The sequence below is a fragment of the Phoca vitulina genome, unplaced genomic scaffold, assembly GCF_004348235.1.
Source record: "Phoca vitulina isolate PV1807 unplaced genomic scaffold, GSC_HSeal_1.0 scaffold24, whole genome shotgun sequence".
Classification (NCBI taxonomy): Eukaryota; Metazoa; Chordata; class Mammalia; order Carnivora; family Phocidae; genus Phoca; species Phoca vitulina.
In genome coordinates this window covers 20,782,530-20,799,542 of record NW_022589727.1, presented here as the reverse complement: position 1 = coordinate 20,799,542, position 17,013 = coordinate 20,782,530, and the positions used below count along the sequence as shown (strand labels likewise).

At 35.1% G+C, this 17,013-nt stretch overlaps 1 protein-coding gene across 6 annotated transcripts in view; it reads right to left on the bottom strand.

The window, feature by feature from the left end:
* ROCK1 (Rho associated coiled-coil containing protein kinase 1) overlaps positions 1-17,013 on the bottom strand; it is a 149,888-nt gene that overhangs the window by 19,086 nt on the left and 113,789 nt on the right. For all 6 annotated transcript variants that reach the window (XM_032421458.1, XM_032421459.1, XM_032421460.1 and 3 more), the window contains 5 exons: positions 16,634-16,703; positions 14,955-15,049; positions 8,407-8,572; positions 7,356-7,449; positions 6,822-6,910 (listed from right to left, as the gene is read on the bottom strand). In XM_032421458.1, the coding sequence (XP_032277349.1) occupies positions 6,822-6,910; positions 7,356-7,449; positions 8,407-8,572; positions 14,955-15,049; positions 16,634-16,703 (514 nt within the window). The remainder of the gene's footprint in view (positions 1-6,821; positions 6,911-7,355; positions 7,450-8,406; positions 8,573-14,954; positions 15,050-16,633; positions 16,704-17,013) is intronic.

Here is a 17,013-nt window from a genome sequence, read left to right as displayed (position 1 = left end):
TAGTAAGTTCTTTATAGATTTTGGATACTAGCCCTTTATCTGGTATGTCATTTGGAAATATCTTCTCCCATTCTGTCGGTTGTCTTTTGGTTTTGTTGACTGTTTCCTTTGCTTTGCAAAAGCTTTTTATCTTGATGAAGTCCCAATAGTTCATTTTTGCCCTTGCTTCCCTTGCCTTTGGCGATGTTTCTAGGAAGAAGTTGCTGCGGCTGAGGTCAGAGGTTGCTGCCTGTGTTCTCCTTTAGGATTTTGATGGACTCCTCTCTCACATTTAGGTCTTCCAACCATTTTGAGTCTATTTTTGTGTGTGGTGTAAGGAAATGGTCCAGTTTCATTCTTCTGCATGTGGCTGTCCAATTTTCCCAACACCATTTGTTGAAGAGACTGTCTTTTTTCCATTGGACATTCTTTCCTGCTTTGTCAAAGAGTAGTTGACCATAGAGTTGAGGGTCCATTTCTGGGCTCTCTATTCTGTTCCATTGATCTGTGTGTCTGTTTTTGTGCCAGTACCATACTGTCTTGATGATGACAGCTTTGTAATAGAGCTTGAAGTCTGGAATTGTGATGCCGCCAGCTTTGCTTTTCTTTTTCAACATTCCTCTGGCTATTCGGGGTCTTCTCTGGTTCCATACAAATTTTAGGATTATTTGTCCCATTTCTTTGAAAAAAGGGATGGTATTTTGACAGGGATTGCATTGAATGTGTAGATTGCTCTAGGTAGCACTGACATCTTCACAATATTTGTTCTTCCAATCCATGAGCATGGAACGTTTTTCCATTTCTTTGTGTCTTCCTCAATTTCTTTCATGAGTATTTTATAGTTTTCTGAGTACAGATTCTTTGTCTCTTTGGTTAGATTTATTCCTGGGAATCTTATGGTTTACAATGCAATTGTAAACGGGATTGACTCCTTAATTTCTCTTTCTTCTGTCTTATTGTTGGTGTACAGGAATGTCACTGATTTCTGTGCATTGATTTTATATCCTGCCACTTTACTGAATTCCTGTATGAGTTCTAGCAGTTTTGGGGTGGAGTCTTTTGGGTTTTCCACATAAACTATCATATCATCTGCAAACAGTGAGAGTTTGACTTCTTCTTTGCTGATTTGGATGCCTTTTTTTTCTTATTGTTGTCTCATTGCTGTGGCTAGGACTGCCAGTACTATGTTGAATAGCAGTGGTGATAGTGGACATCCCTGCTGTGTTCCTGACCTTAGGGGGAAAGCTCTCAGGTTTTCCCCATTGAGAATGATATTTGCTGTGGGTTTTTCATAGATGGCTTTTAGGATATTGAGGTATGTACCCTCTATCCCTATACTCTGAAGAGTTTTGATCAAGAAAGGATGCTATACTTTGTCAAATGCTTTTTCTGCATCTATTGAGAGGATCATATGCTTCTTGTTCTTTCTTCTATTAATGTATTGTATCACATTGATTGATTTCCAGATGTTGAACCAACCTTGCAGCCCACGGATAAATCCCACTTGGTCGTGGTGAATAATCCTTTTAATGTACTGTTGGATCCTACTGGCTAGTATTTTGGTGAGAATTTTTGCATCCATGTTCATCAAGGATATTGGTCTGTAATTCTCCTTTTTGATGGGGTCTTTGGTTTTGGGATCAAGGTAATTGTGGCCTCATAAAACGAGTTTGGAAGTTTTCCTTCCATTTCTATTTTTTGGAACAGTTTCAGAAGAATAGGTATTAATTCTTCTTTAAATGTTTGGTAGAAGTCACCTGGGAAGCCATCTGGCCCTGGGCTTTTGTTTGTTGGGAGATTTTTTATTACTGCTTCAAATTTCTTTGTGGTTATAGGTCTGTTAAGGTTTTCTATTTCTTCCTGAACTGGTTCAGTTTTGGTAGTTGATACATCTTTCAAAGTTAATTTTATTTTTTTATTTTCCTTTTTTTTTTTGAATTTTTCTTTTTCCCTTTTTTAACCAACATCTTATCAATCCCTTTTTTAAAAATTCTTTTTTATTTTTCACTTTTAGAGTCATATTCTATCCCTTCATAGTAGTTAACCTTATTTTTGGTATATATATGTAAGTTGTTCTCTCTTTAAAATTTTGGAATACAGTTTCTTTTAACAGACCAAAATATACCCTAAATCTCTAGTGTATGGCTTTGTTCTAGTCTCCTGCCTGATCACATTCTCTCCCTTTTTTTTTTTAAATCTCTTCTTTCTTTTTGCAACCAACTTCTTATCAATTCCTTTTATAAAATCTTTTATAATTTCCATCTTTACAGTCATATTCCATCCCTTCATCACATCAACCCTTATTTTTATACATATATAAGTTTTTCTTTCTTTAAAATTTTGGGAGGCACTTTCTTCTAACAGACCAAAATACGCCCAAAATCTAGTGTGTGGCACTGATCTATGCACCAGCCTGATCATATTTGATCATATTCTGTTTTTTTGTTTGTTTGTTTTTATCTTTTTCTTTTTCTTTTTTCTTTCTTTCCCTTTCTTTTCCCCCGGTTTCAGGTCTCTTCTGATTTGTTTAGTGTATATTTTCTGGGGATGTTGTTACCCTGTTAGCATTTTGTTCTCTCATTCATCTCTTCTCCTCTGGACAAAATGACAAGACAGAAAAAATCACTTCAAAAAAAAGAACAAGAGGCAGTACCAACTGCCAGGGACCTAATCAATACGGACATCAGTAAGATGTCGGAACTAAAGTTCAGAATGATGATTTTAAAGATACTAGCTGGGCTTGAAAAAAGCATGGAAGTTATTAGAGAAACCCTTTCTGAAGAAGTAAAAGAACTAAAATCTAACCAAGTTGAAATCAAAAAGGCTATCAATGAGGTGCAATCAAAAATGGAGGCTCTAACTGCTAGGATAAATGAGGCAGAAGCAAGAATTAGTGATATCAAAGGCCAAATGATGGAAAATAAAGCAGCTGAGAAAAGGAGAGATAAACAGCTACTGGATCACGAGGGCAGAATTCGAGAGATAAGTGATACCGTAAGACAAAACAATATTATAGTAATTGGGATCCCAGAAGAAGAAGAAAGAGAGGGGCAGAAGGTATATTGGAGCAAATTATAGCAGAGAACTTCCCTAATTTGGGGAAGGAAACAGGCATCAAAATCCAAGAGGCCCAGAGAACCTCCCTCAAAATCAATAAAAATAGGTCAACATCCCGACATCTAATAGTAAAACTTACGAGTCTCAGAGACAAAGAGAAAATCCTGAAAGCAGCTCGGGAGAAGAGATCTGTAACCTACAATGGTAGAAACATTAGATTGGCAACAGACCTATCCACAGAGACCTGGCAGGCCAGAAAGGACTGGCATGATATATTCAGAACACTAAATGAGAAAAATATGCAGCCAAGAATACTATATCCAGCTAGGCTGTCACTGAAAATAGAAGGAGAGATAAAAAGCTTCCAGGACAAACAAAAACTAAAGGAATTTGCAAACACGGAACTAGCTCTACAAGAAATACTGAAAGGGTCCTCTAAGCAAAGAGAGAGAGCCTAAAAGTAACATAGACCCAAAAGGAACACAGACAATATACAGTAACAGTCACCTTACAGGCAATACAATGGCACTAAATTCCTATCTTTCAATAGTTACCCTGAATGTAAATGGGCTAAATGCCCCAATCAAAAGACACAGGCTATCAGATTGGATAAAAAAACCAGACCCATCGATATGCTGTCTGCAAGAGACTCATTTTAGACCCAAAGACATCCCCAGATTGAAAGTGAGGGGGTGGAAAACCATTTACCATGCTAATGGACACCAAAAGAAAGCTGGGGTGGCAATCCTTATATCAGACAAATTAGATTTTAAATCAAAGACTGTAATAAGAGATGAGGAAGGACACTCTATCATACTTAAAGGGTCTATCCAACAAGAAGATCTAACAATTGTAAGTATCTATGCCCCTAACATGGGAGCAGCCAATTATATAAGCCATAAGCAAAGAAACACATCAACAACAATATAGTAATAGTGGGGGACTTTAACACCCCCCTCACTGAAATGGACAGATCATCTAAGCAAAAGATCAACAAGGAAATAAAGACTTTAAATGACACACTGGACCAAATGGACTTCACAGATATATTCAGAACATTCTATCCCAAAGCAACGGAATACACATTCTCTAGTGCCCATGGAACATTCTCCAGAATAGATCACATCCTAGGTCACAATTCAGGTCTCAACCGGTACCAAAAGATTGGGATCATTCCCTGCCTATTTCAGAGCACAATGCTTTGAAACTAGAACTCAATCACAAGAGGAAAGTCGGAAAGAGCTCAAATACATGGAGGCTAAAGAGCATCCTATTAAAGAATGAATGGGTCAACCAGGAAATTAAAGAAGAATTAAAAAAATTCATGGAAACAAATGAAAATGAAAACACAACTGTTCAAAATCTTTGGGATGCAGCAAAGGCAGTCCTAAGAGGAAAGTATATAGCAATACAAGCCTTTCTCAAGAAACAAGAAAGGTCTCAAGTACACAACCTAACCTTACACCTAAAGGAGCTGGAGAAAGAACAGCAAATAAAGCCTAAACCCAGCAGGAGAAGAGAAATAATAAAGATCAGAGCAGAAATCAATGAAACAGAAACCAAAAGAACAGTAGAACAGATCAACGAAACTAGGAGCTTGTTCTTTGAAAGAATTAACAAGACTGATAAACCCCTGGCCAGACTTATCAAAAAGAAAAGAGAAATGACCCAAATAAATAAAATCATGAATGAAAGAAGAGAGATCACAACCAATACCAAAGAAATACAAACAATTATAAGAACATATTATAAGTAACTATATGCCAGCAAATTAGGCAATCTGGAAGAAATGGATGCATTCCTAGAGATGTATCAACTATTTCATTTATTTTTAATGACTCCTTTGCGTTGCACAGATGTACTATGATTTGTTAATACTAGGCTGGTAGGTGGTTGGGTTAAATTTACTTTTCAAAACCATTAAAAATACTGTTGTTGCAGTAATTACATTTGTATATATTTCTTTTGAGAATTTATGGAGGTTTTTTTTATATAGGATAAATTTCTAAATGTGCAGTTACTAGGTCAAAGAATATGCACATTAAAATGTGTTAGTTTGTTAATTATTCTCATAGATTACTCCCTCAAAAACTATACAAACTTTACTCATGTTCTTGCCAAATACGAGTACTGTATCTCATTTAAATGTGCCCATTTGTCAAAAAGTTATCTCATTATTACTTTAATTTCTATTACTTAAATTTCTCTAATTACTTTAATCAATTACTTATTGTTATGGTTGAGCTTTTTAAAATTCTTTACTGTTTCTTTTTCTCTCAAATGCCCCTTACGTTTTTTTTTCCATATTAAATTGCCTTTTTAAAATTTGTAGGTACTCTTTATATTTATCTATATTTGCTATAAATATTCTACTTAGTTTTTTTCTTCCAACTTAAGTTGTTTTGGACTCCAGAAACTTGAATTTTTGTGTAATAAACATCAATCTTTTTCTTCATGGTCTCTGAATATAAAGGTAAGTAGAACTTCCACTGAAGGATTTTCAACAGATATTAAGTGTATTTTTGAAAGATTAATCTGGTTGCAAGATGAAAAATTGCTGAAAAGGAGAGTAGTTAAGTGGTAAAGAAGTTATTATAATCATTTAAATAAAAAAGTAAAAAATATTGGGATGCCTGGGTGGCTCAGTCTGTTAAGTGTCTGCCTTCGGTTCAGGTCATGACTCCAGGGTCCTAAGATTGAGTCTGGTGTCAGGCTCCTTGCTCAGCGGTGAGCCTGTTTTCCCCCCTGCCTGCCGCTCCCCCTGCTTATGCATGCTCTCTCTTTCTTTGGCAAATAAACAAAACAAACAAAAAAGGTAAAAAATATTTATTTTACCAAAAAAATCAACTAAGGTACACAATACCTTATGAAGAATTTAAACTACTGGATAACTTAGTAAAATGGTAAGACATCAAGTTTTAGTGTAAAAATCTGATCCAGCTGCATTATTAAATACACAGCAAAATGATACAGCCACCCCTATAGTTTCTTATTTATTCCCAGTTCTTCTCTTTTGGCTTTAGTCAAGTGTTTTCTCTTCATTAAGTTTTCCTATTGTCAAATACAGGTCTTCTGGACAATCTAAAATATGTTCTTACTAGTCAAATGATTAGACAATCTACTTTCTTTTTCCTTTTTTTTTTTTTGGTTTCAAGATTTTATTTAAATTCTAGTTAGTTAACATATAGTGTAATATTAATTTCAGGAGTAGAATTTAGTGATTCATTACTTACATATAACACCCAGTGCTCATCACAACAAGTGTCCTCCTTAATGCCTGTCACCCATTTAGCCCACCCTCCCACCTCCTCTCCAGCAACTCTAAGTTTGTTCTCTATAGTTAGGAGTCTCTCTTATGGTTTGTGTCCCTCTCTTTTTTTTTCTTTCCCCTATGTTCATCTGTTTCATTTCTTAAATTCCACATATCAGTGAAATCATATGGTATTTGTCTTTCTCTGACTGACTTATTTCGCTTAGCATAATACATTACAGTTCTATCCCTGTGGTCGCAAATGGTAAGATTTCATTCTTTTTTTTATGGCTGAGTACGATTCCATATCTATCTATCTATCTATATCACATCTTCTTTCTTAACTCAATTGAAATCCAATTTCCTGAAAGTCTTTTATATTTAATGAAGAAAGAATATAACATCATTTGTTCCAATGAAAAGTTTGAACATTATAACCTAAGTTTTAGGAAAAAGTATAGAGAAAACAAATATTAACTTCTGAATATATGATATTCAAATACAAACATGGAAAAGGCTGAGAGAGTATGTATACCTGCGTTTTAAGGGTTCTTTCTGTATTGATATTCTTTTCAAAGGCAGCCTTAAGATTACTGATCTCCTCCTCCTTCTTCAATTTATATTCTGTTAATAAATTATATAAAGTGTTATTATATGACATTAAATTGTGTTCCAAATTAACCAGTTCTTAATTATTCAAATTAGTATACACTACATAATTTTTAGTAGCTTCATTAAGACAATTCTTTTTATTCAGCTTTACTGAGGTATAATTGACAAATAAATTTGTAAGATACTTAAGCTGTACAACGTGATGATTTGATACATGTATTCATTACAAAAGGATTCTCCCATCGAGTTAATTAACACATCCATCACGTCGCATATTTACCATTTTTGGGGATGAGAACATTTAAGTTCTACAAAGATAATTCTTAAGGCTACAGAAGTTATTTAACATATGAAAACAAATATTTTAAAAACACACAATATAAAAATCTCAAGATTTACCTCTGAACTTGATTAAACATTATGATTAAAAAAGAAAAAAACAAATAACCTTACGTACCTTCCTCTGCCCTCCTCATTTTATCAGTTAGCTCTTCATTTTCTTTTCTTAATAATTCAATATCTTTGGTTAACATGCTGTTTGTTTCTTCAAGCTTAACAAAACACAGAAAGGTTTAAGTTACATTCACTTTGCTAGTCTTGTATTTAAAACAGTAACCTTAAAAAAAAAACAAAACAACTTTGCATTCTCCATAGATATGGACAAGTCAGACACTGCTTTATTATAAAAATGCCTGGTTTCTGGTTTAACATATGTGGATATACTTATATTAAAATATATTTCATTTAACCGTCATAAGAATCTTGTGGAATAGGTATTCTTTCTTTCTTTCTTTTTTTTTTAAAGTAAACTCTACCCCCAATGTGGGACTCAAACTCACAACCCCAAGATCAAGAGTCGCATGCTGTACTGATTGAGCCAGCCAGGCACCCTGGTATTACTTCTATTTTATAGATGAAGAATCTGAGGTTTAAGGAAGTAACATAAATTGCCAAGACCATGTAACTTCTTGGTGGCACAGCTAAGATTCAAACCCAAGACTACTTATACCAGAGCACTGGAGGGTAACTTCAAAAGAAAAATCTAACTCTCCTTTCAATCCCCATGATCTATATAGACAATAATAGTATTTCAGGAATAGGTAATCACAGTACTGGTTTTCTAAAATTAATTTGTAGATATCCATAAAGAATTTCTCATCCCAAAATAGTTTCTGTGAGTTTTATAGAATTCTGGCCACAAAGTCAGTTGCAATGTATTAAGAAAATACAACAAACGAATTTAACCCAAGCATTTCTTCACATAAAATAAGTTAAGATCTATAGCCAGAAAGAGAAAAAACATACTACACTGAATAAGAATTTCAGTCATTAACAATGGTTTTGGATTATATAAACTATTTTATACATAAGTATAGACTGACCACTGTGTATAAGTAAAGTCAAAGTAAATACACATGCACACATACTCACCCTAACACTTTTAAGATGTGACCTATTTTGATTTAGATAAATTTCAGTCATAAAACTTACCTGACAATCGCACTTACCCGACTAACAGTATGATCTTTATCTGTAATCTCTTGTCTATTTCTGGAAGCAGCTTTCTTGCTTTCTTGGGTTAATTCAAAATACTGTTCTTCCAGCAGCCCTCGAGCCAACTGCTCAGACTCAGCTTTTGTTTCTGCTAGATCCAACTGAGTAGCAAGAGTTTCCCTGCAATAGATTTATAAGAGAAATGAAGACAACTATATTTAAACAATAAGAAGCATTTTGTTGCTTAAAATAAAATCCATTATTTGAATCCAAAGCAAAAATTCTATAAAAGTAATAAATTGCACCTCTAACACTTTGAAAAACTATAAAAGTAAAGAACTCTTTAATCCTGTACCTGCTGTTATGCTTAACTAAGAAAAGATGGTAAAGCAATGGCAAGCAGTCTACTTTTGAAAAGGAACTTGTTCTGTATTACAACGGAAGGTAGCATGGGATAGAGGAAAAGTAACAGGCTCGTAAACCAGGAGGCCAGACCTTAACCCTTATCCCTGTTCTTCACTAATTGGGTAAGGACATTGGGAAAATTTCTTACATTTCCTGGGGCTCAATGAAATCAAATCTGTAGAATGAGAGAGTTAAACTAAATGATTTTTGAGGTCCCTTTCAGTTCTGAAATGTAATGAGATTATGACGACTTATAGATTTGTAACCACTATAAACTATTCTTGAAATGTTCCTTGGGAATTATACTTTAAAGCTTTTTGGAATTGACATTCAGACCAGGACCAGATCATTCCAATTTGCTTGCTCTTCCTAAAGAACTTCTGTTCAATAAGCTATCTGAGTCATAACTATATCTCCCCTATATATGGTAGGTGCTCAATAAATGTTTGCTAAGTGAATGAGTGAATGACTTCCATCTATTTTTTACTAAGGGAATAATACAAATGAAATTTTCTGTCTCAAACCTAAGGAGGGAAACATATACTAACTACAAAAAAAAAACAAAAACAAAAACTCATTCATTTGTCCAACAAACATTTACCTAAGTGGTTACTATCTGTTAAGTGAATTAAGACATACAGTAGTAACAGAGTCTCTGCCCTGAGGAAGCACATATTAGTGGGGTGAAACAGGCAATTAAAAAAAAATGAACAAGTAATATATAGCATGCCACAGAGAACACAATAAAATAAAAAAGGTGGAAGAGGCTGTGAATGTGATATTTTACACAGGGTGATCAAGGAGGCCTCTCTGCTAAGACATGTGAGAAGAGACAGGACGGAAGTAAGGGAGTGAGCTATGCAGGTATCTGAAAATACAATGATAAGGTGGAAGAAACATCTAATAACAAATGCCCTAAGTTTGTCTGAAAGAAGCTAATGTCAGTGAACTGAGAGATGAAGGAAAGTTGTGAGAAATGTATTAAGAGAAGTGGGGAGAGAGAACAGACCTTGTAAGGCTTTCTAAGACAGTACAGGGAACTTTGGCTTTTACTCTGAGTATTCTGTTTTAAAAAGATCATTCTGGCTGCAGTATTAAGATCAGACTGTTGGGGGACAATGGCAGAAGCAAGGATATCAACTAGGAGACTAAGGAAAGTACCAAAATTGGAGATGGTGGCAGTATGGATCAGGCTGGGAAATGGTACAAGTGGTGAGAACTGATCAGATTCTGGATATACTTTTAAATTACAGCTAGGAAGATTTATTAATGGACTGCATAGACAGTATAAGGAAAAAAAGAAGTCTAGGATAATTTCAAGGTTTTTTATTTAAACAACTGGAAACAAGAGAATTGCTAATACTGAAATGGGGAAAACAGGGAGGAAAAGGTTGGCAAGGTAAGGGAATCAGGAATTTTTTCTGGACATGTTAAAAATGAGATGTTTATTAAACACTCAAGTGGAGTCAAGCAGACGGCTGGACATACAAGTCTGGAATTCAGGGGAGAATGTGCTTGTACACTGATGCTATTTAAAGCCATGAGGCTAGATGAGAACAAGGAAAGAATGATCCCTTGGGCCCTCCAAATTTTAAAGGTCTCAAAGAGGGGAAGGGACAAAGGAGCAAAGGAGGTTAAGAGTAGCTAGTTCAATAAGAAAAAATACCATTTGGTGTCACAGAAGCCAAATGAAGAAATTTTGTCAAGAGAGAGTAATCAACGATGTCACCTGCTACTGTTAAATGAGATAAGGACTGAGAACTGACTATTGTCTTTAACTATTAGGAACTCATCAGTAACCTTGAGAAGGGTTATTTTGGTAGTGTGATGAGTGGAAAAGTCTGGAATGAGCTAGAGAAAGAAAGGGAGAAGAGGACCTGAATATAAATGGTATGTCACCTTTCAAAGAAGTTTGCTACAAATGGAAGCAGAAAAATAGGACAGTAGCTGGAAGTAAAATGCACTTAAAAGATGGTTATTTTTTATAGAAATGTTTACCTGTATGTTTACATAACAGTGAGAATGACTATACAAAGGAAAAAAGTGGACACAGGAAAGGTGAGGATTCCTGGAGTCATATTCTTAAGTAGGCAGAAAGGGATGGGATCGAGGTGGTTAAAAGCACATTTTGTTCATTTACATCAGTAGGAAGGAAGGCAGGGTTTATAGGTACAGAGGCAGATAGGTTAGTAGCTGTGAGGGTGGGACAGAGTACTTCTAGGAAGCAAGGCCATTTGTTGAGTGTGAGGATGAGGACAGGTTGCTGAAGATCTGAGGAGAAAGGAGAAGATACAAAATAGCTGTCTCAAAGTGTAGGGAAGTTAGTACATTAGGAAAAGATAGGAAGTACTGCCAATGTTAAGTCTATGATCCTAGGGGTAGTTCTGAGCTATTATATCCCAAAGGCTTGAGACTGATAACATATTCTTACCTGGGCTTACTGCTTTTATCAAAATCAGATAAATGTATCTAAGTTATATATTAAAATGCCAGAAAACCTATTTGTCCCAAGTTATAGTTCTATCCCCGGCTATGCAACTGTGCAAGAGAAAGCAAGAACAATGAGATGGTTCAGGGTAAAACTCTGCAACTATAACCATCCAGACTTCCTTCACAACTCTCCATAAATTAAAGACCTGTCTTTACTGATGCCTAAGGCCAATCCGTCACCTTTATTCTCCTGTCTCCTTAATGAAATCAATTTATGAACCACTCCTTTTTCTTCTAGGATATAAGATTATAAGCAGGAGCTTTGTTCTTGTTCACTGCTGTATTCAAAATGCCCAGAAGTCTCCAGCCCATAGAAAGTGCTCAGAAATTTTTGTTTCAATCAATGAATAGATGTGCAACTTTTCCCACTCTGATTTCCTTCCCATGTCTCATTTAAATATGCTCAAATTTCTGCTATCTTTAAAAAGAAATGGCTCTCTTTCAACTTCTCCTCCAGCTACTGCTCTATCTCCTTGCCTCAACAACCACATTTCTTGAATTTTTTAATTTAACGAGTATTTACTGACCACCTACTGTGTTCTAGGTACAGTTCCAGGTGCTATCCATATTGCACTGAAACAGAGTTAAGGACAAAACACTTAAAAATTCCTTCCTTCACTGAGCTTAAGTTCTAGTAGAAAGAAAAACAGTAAGTAAAATAAGTCAGCAAGTTCTATAATATATTGGGAAGGGATAAGTGCCACAGAGAAAAGTAAAACAGGTTAAGGAAGTACTAAACTGGGCAGCAAGGTAATGGGGTGGGGGATGTTTGCACAATTTTAAGAAGGATATTCAGGGAAGGCCCCTCTGAGATGACATTTAGACCTAGACCTGAAGAGGGTAAAGGAGCACGCCATGTGGATACTCAGAGGAAAATGTTCCAGGAAGAGGGGAGAGCAAGTCCAGAAGCCCTGAGGCAGAAGAGTAACTGACCAGTTTGTTGAACTGTGAGGAGGTAAATGTGGCTACTGTCTACACTCGGTCTCCACTTCTACCCTTACCATTCATGTCTCAATCCACTTTAGTATCCATTCTCATTACCATTTAGGAACTGTTCTCAACAAGATAACTAACAACCTTAAATATAACGGACAATTTATTTTTTACTTGACCTTTCTGAGTATTTGGCACTTTAAATCACTTGTCTTCTTTGAAGTATTCTATTCCCCTAGCTTTTGTGATCTTACTCTACTTTTCTCCTTATATCACTGGTGACTTATTTTCCCTTCCTCTGCCCTTTCTTTAGAAGTATAGGCACTAGTAGTCTATCGTCAGCCTTTATGTCTTCTCATCCTACACTAGGGGTTACAACTTGTTACCTAAGAGGGTCAAATGAGTCCATCTCCATCTCCCTCCAGACATACAATTAAAATAAATTTGGGCCAACATTTTACATAAAAATTCAGATTTCTGGCTTCTCTTGAAAAACCAGACCTTAAAATACTGGATCAGTGTTACCATGTGGCAGCAAGTGGTTAGAACTGAGATGAATTCTTCAGTTTGTTATATAATACTCACAACTCACACGATGAACACACCCAACTAGCTTCAAATCAGTTACATGTATGGTACTATAGGTTCATGAGTTTATAAACTCTGATATACACAATCACTTTAACAAATCTCATCTATCTCTGTTTCAGTATATAATGACTGTCAAATCAGCTTCAAGTCCTTATCTTTTCTCTGAGCTCTGAAGCAATTTCAGAACCATTTCTCTTTGGACAACCCATAGGCACCTCAAACTCAATAGGTCTGAAATGGAAAAAATCTTGTCTCCCCTCATTTCACAAACTTGGCATTCCTTAACTCAGGGACCAGTGCTACCATCAACCCAACTGCCCTGGTCAGCAACTTGAGAACCCACCTGAAATTTTCCCCAACTTTTATCCCCACACTCCCAAATCTACAAGTCCAATTGCTTCTACTTCCTATTTTTCCCAGGGACTCGCCTCTCCTTTTACTGTCAACTTCCACTATAACTTTACATTTAGATTTTCCAATGGCTACATAATTCAACTTCCTGTATCCACCAGTTTTGCCTCCAATCCATTCTTCACTCTAAAGAATGAAGCTTTCTAAGACACCACCTTGTCAATCCCTAGCACTTTGTCATAGACACTTACCTTAATTATATTTGTCTCCTGACTATATTCTGAAGTACTTGAGGGTAAGAACCATAACTTACTAATAATTATATCACTGGCATGAAGCACAGTACTTAGCACACTAGTGGTGATATGTTTCTTTTAAACAGATCAAACAAGGGCAAACATATCAACCCTATAGAACAATAGTATGTAGAAGATTGGGTGCCCTCTTCACAGTGAATGCACACAACATGGGATTGCATATTACACTGCAGACACCATACAAATGATAGGCAATAGACTACAACAGGAGTCTATCACTCTCACAGAGACTAACCAGGAAATGTACCTTTGCTCCTACCTTAGACTCCACTAAATATATTAAAGATCTAAAGCACTGAGTGTCCATGGTTGCTAACAACACAAAGAAGTAACCAGACAGTACAAGGTTATGTATGAGGTAGTCTTCACCCCTCTAAAATCAGATTTGAATATGACTAAGACTCTCAATTAGGGATGTCCAATAAAGCTTTCTATGAGGATAGAAATGTTCTGTATACCTGTGCTGTCAAATATGGTAAACACTAGCCAAATAGGACTGTTGAGCACCTAAAATTTAAAATTTAGTTTAAAAACTAAATTTTAAACTTCACTTAAATAAATTAAATAAATTAAAGTTCAAATTTAAATGGCTACATAAGACCAGGGGCTACCATACTGGATAGCACAGTTCTAGATTTAACTACAGATTTGCAGGAAACACAGGACAAAAATGTCCAACTAACTGTGGAAATGGATCAATAAAGTCAGTACAACTGAGGAAAACTATACAAGAAAAATGATCCAGTTCCATCAACAAATAAGTGTCAGGATAGTGATTATTCAGTGGTGGGGAGGGAAGAAGGCATAATCTGGAGGGGGAATACAGTGGGCTTCTAAAGTGGATAGCAAGAGTCTGTCTCTTTCATGGGTGGTAATTCTAATGATATTTGTCATATAATTCATAAAACTAAGCATGTTAAAATATTTAATGTATTTCTTTGTTTCAGCAATAAAATGGTTAAATTTTTAAAATTTCTATATGGAAAGAGAACATAAAAATGTCAGAAAACTAGTTCTAATGTCTGTTCCACCTAGCTATAAGAAGTTGTTACACTTAAATAGCTTTAGGTCTTCTTCTAAGGCCCTAAGCAGACATGCAATGGAACTTAACCTGCCTAGTAATACTAAGAGGGAAACCCTAAATAACTTTACCTAGCATAAAATAATGCCTTGCAAGTACAGTATGAAATATTTATATACAAATAGATGTTTAAAGATTGAGAGACCCCTGAAAACAATTTACTATCACAGTTTAGTGAATCTCTATACAATTGCCATAGCGTTACTGTATGACATTTTCACCATAAAGAGAAAAATTAGTCTAAATTTAGTTTGATTTGTTCTGAATTAGCCTAATAAGATTTGCTATACCATTCCCATCAGAATAATGGCACATCTACTCTCTATTTTTAAACTTAAAAGAATGCTATGTTGAAATAGCGATTCTTGTTGTAAAGAAAAATGGATGGACATACTTCTCACTTTGTAGCTCTTGTATTTTCTTTAAATATTCTCTGTTTTTTTCTTCAATTTCTTCCTTAAGTTCCTTTACCTGGGTTTTATAAAGTGTCTGCAAAATAAGTGATTAGAAGAAATAAGTGTTTATGAGGAGTTTAAAAAGTTTGGTAGCTCCTTATAAAGTTAAACAACCTACAACCCAACAATTCTACTCCCAAGTATTTACCCAAGACAAATGCAAGCATATATCCACACAAAATCTTATATATGAATTTTCATTGCAGCATTATCCCAAATTGTAAACAATCAGAGGTTCATCAACAGATGAATTTTAAAAATTGTGGAGTATTCATACTGAACAATAAAAAGGAATGAACTACTGATACAAATGACATGATACACCTAAAAAATATTTTGCTGAGTAAAATATGCTATGAGTAAGCATTAGATCCATACTGTGTTAAGATGCTGTGATTACAGAATAAACTTCTAGTTCCGCAGTCTTTTTTGTAAACTATCCTTTTTCATATAAAAGATAAGGGAGAAAAAAATAGTAAGAACCAGCAAATAGCTGTGAAGAATTACTTTTATACTGTAAACTTACTTATCCCTCTAAGAAATAGCACTTCTCTAGGGGAAAAATACAAATATTTCAATGGGCATGTAAATAAAAGAGGTACTAGATGATTACTCTGTGAAAGTATATGGACAAGGAAGTGTGCATGATATTATAGACCACTCTGCAGAAGTCAGTACTATAACACTTTCAACAGTTAAGGTTAATCTCTACCCAGGGAAAGATTTTTTAACAATACTGATTTTTTTAAAAATTAAAATCACTGATAGTCTAACAAGCCAAGAAAAAAATAGGCAAAAAATAGAAAGTCACCATGTTTATTAGGAGATGAGCAGAGTACAGCATAAAGCTCTGAACACATGAAAGTTCTGTAGAGCTCTACTAGTGTTCAGATTCTTTATTTAGGAAATCATTATTTCCAATATTGTTCACTTGATTTCTAGGGCATGTTCACCAGCACAACTCAAACTCTCTCATTTAAGTGCACTAAGACTTGTAGGAAAAGCGGCTGCTAGTGTTCACAGTAATGGAGAAGCTAGGTAAATGTTAAGTTGAAATGGTGGAGTATAAACTTGGCAACCAAAAGAAATAAAAAATGCAGAGGCTTCAATAACATCTCAAAGCACTGGCTATAAATGTTAAAGTAGTAGTGAAAATAACCTGCCCTGCAGCCAGTAAGAGTTAGAATGACTTCTATGGAGAAAAAAGCAAAATAGATGCATGAAGTGCATACAGAGAGCTAAAACAAGACCAAAGCTTTTGAGCATTAACTATACCTATAACTGTATGCAGTTACACCTACAAATGTAACGTGCATGCATGAACCATGCATGAAAATACTGACACTCCAAGCACCCAAGCTTGCTACCAGGTGAACAAAACCCTTAACAAAGTCTTACATATAGCTTTAGTTTGATGGCAGTTCTAGAAATATTTCACAGAAATGGTCATTTCTTTATAACTTACACAGATCATGAACTCAGATTCAGAAATGAAATGTAGAGATGGGGATATATAAAGGGGGAGAAAACTACTTCACGGTCATTTGGAAAAAAGTCACAGTTCACATTAAAAATCTTAATACTTTGTTTTAAGCCAAGTGTTAAAAATGATTCTTACCGAGAAATACTGCTCAGCTTCAAGCTGATCTTGGAGCTCCCGCATCTGTCCTTCATTTCCTCTATACTGTCTTCAGGTAAAAGAGAAAACCGTAAATGAATGCTATTTACACTAGGCTTTATATTATTCTTTATTTATTACAGTTGCTAAAAATAAAAAGGTTTACTAAAATGACCTTTGTTTTTAAAAATCATACTTCATTACACAGTATTACTTTATTATATTTGATCAGGTCATGCTGTTTGGTTCCATTTTGCTCCTTATAAAATGATACTGTGCAAAGCAGAGGGAACTGTTTTCTACTGAATGTGACTTTCAGGAGAATATTAATTGTGGATTAATCCAAGTTGCAAAAATAAAAATGATACTTTTTTGGTAAG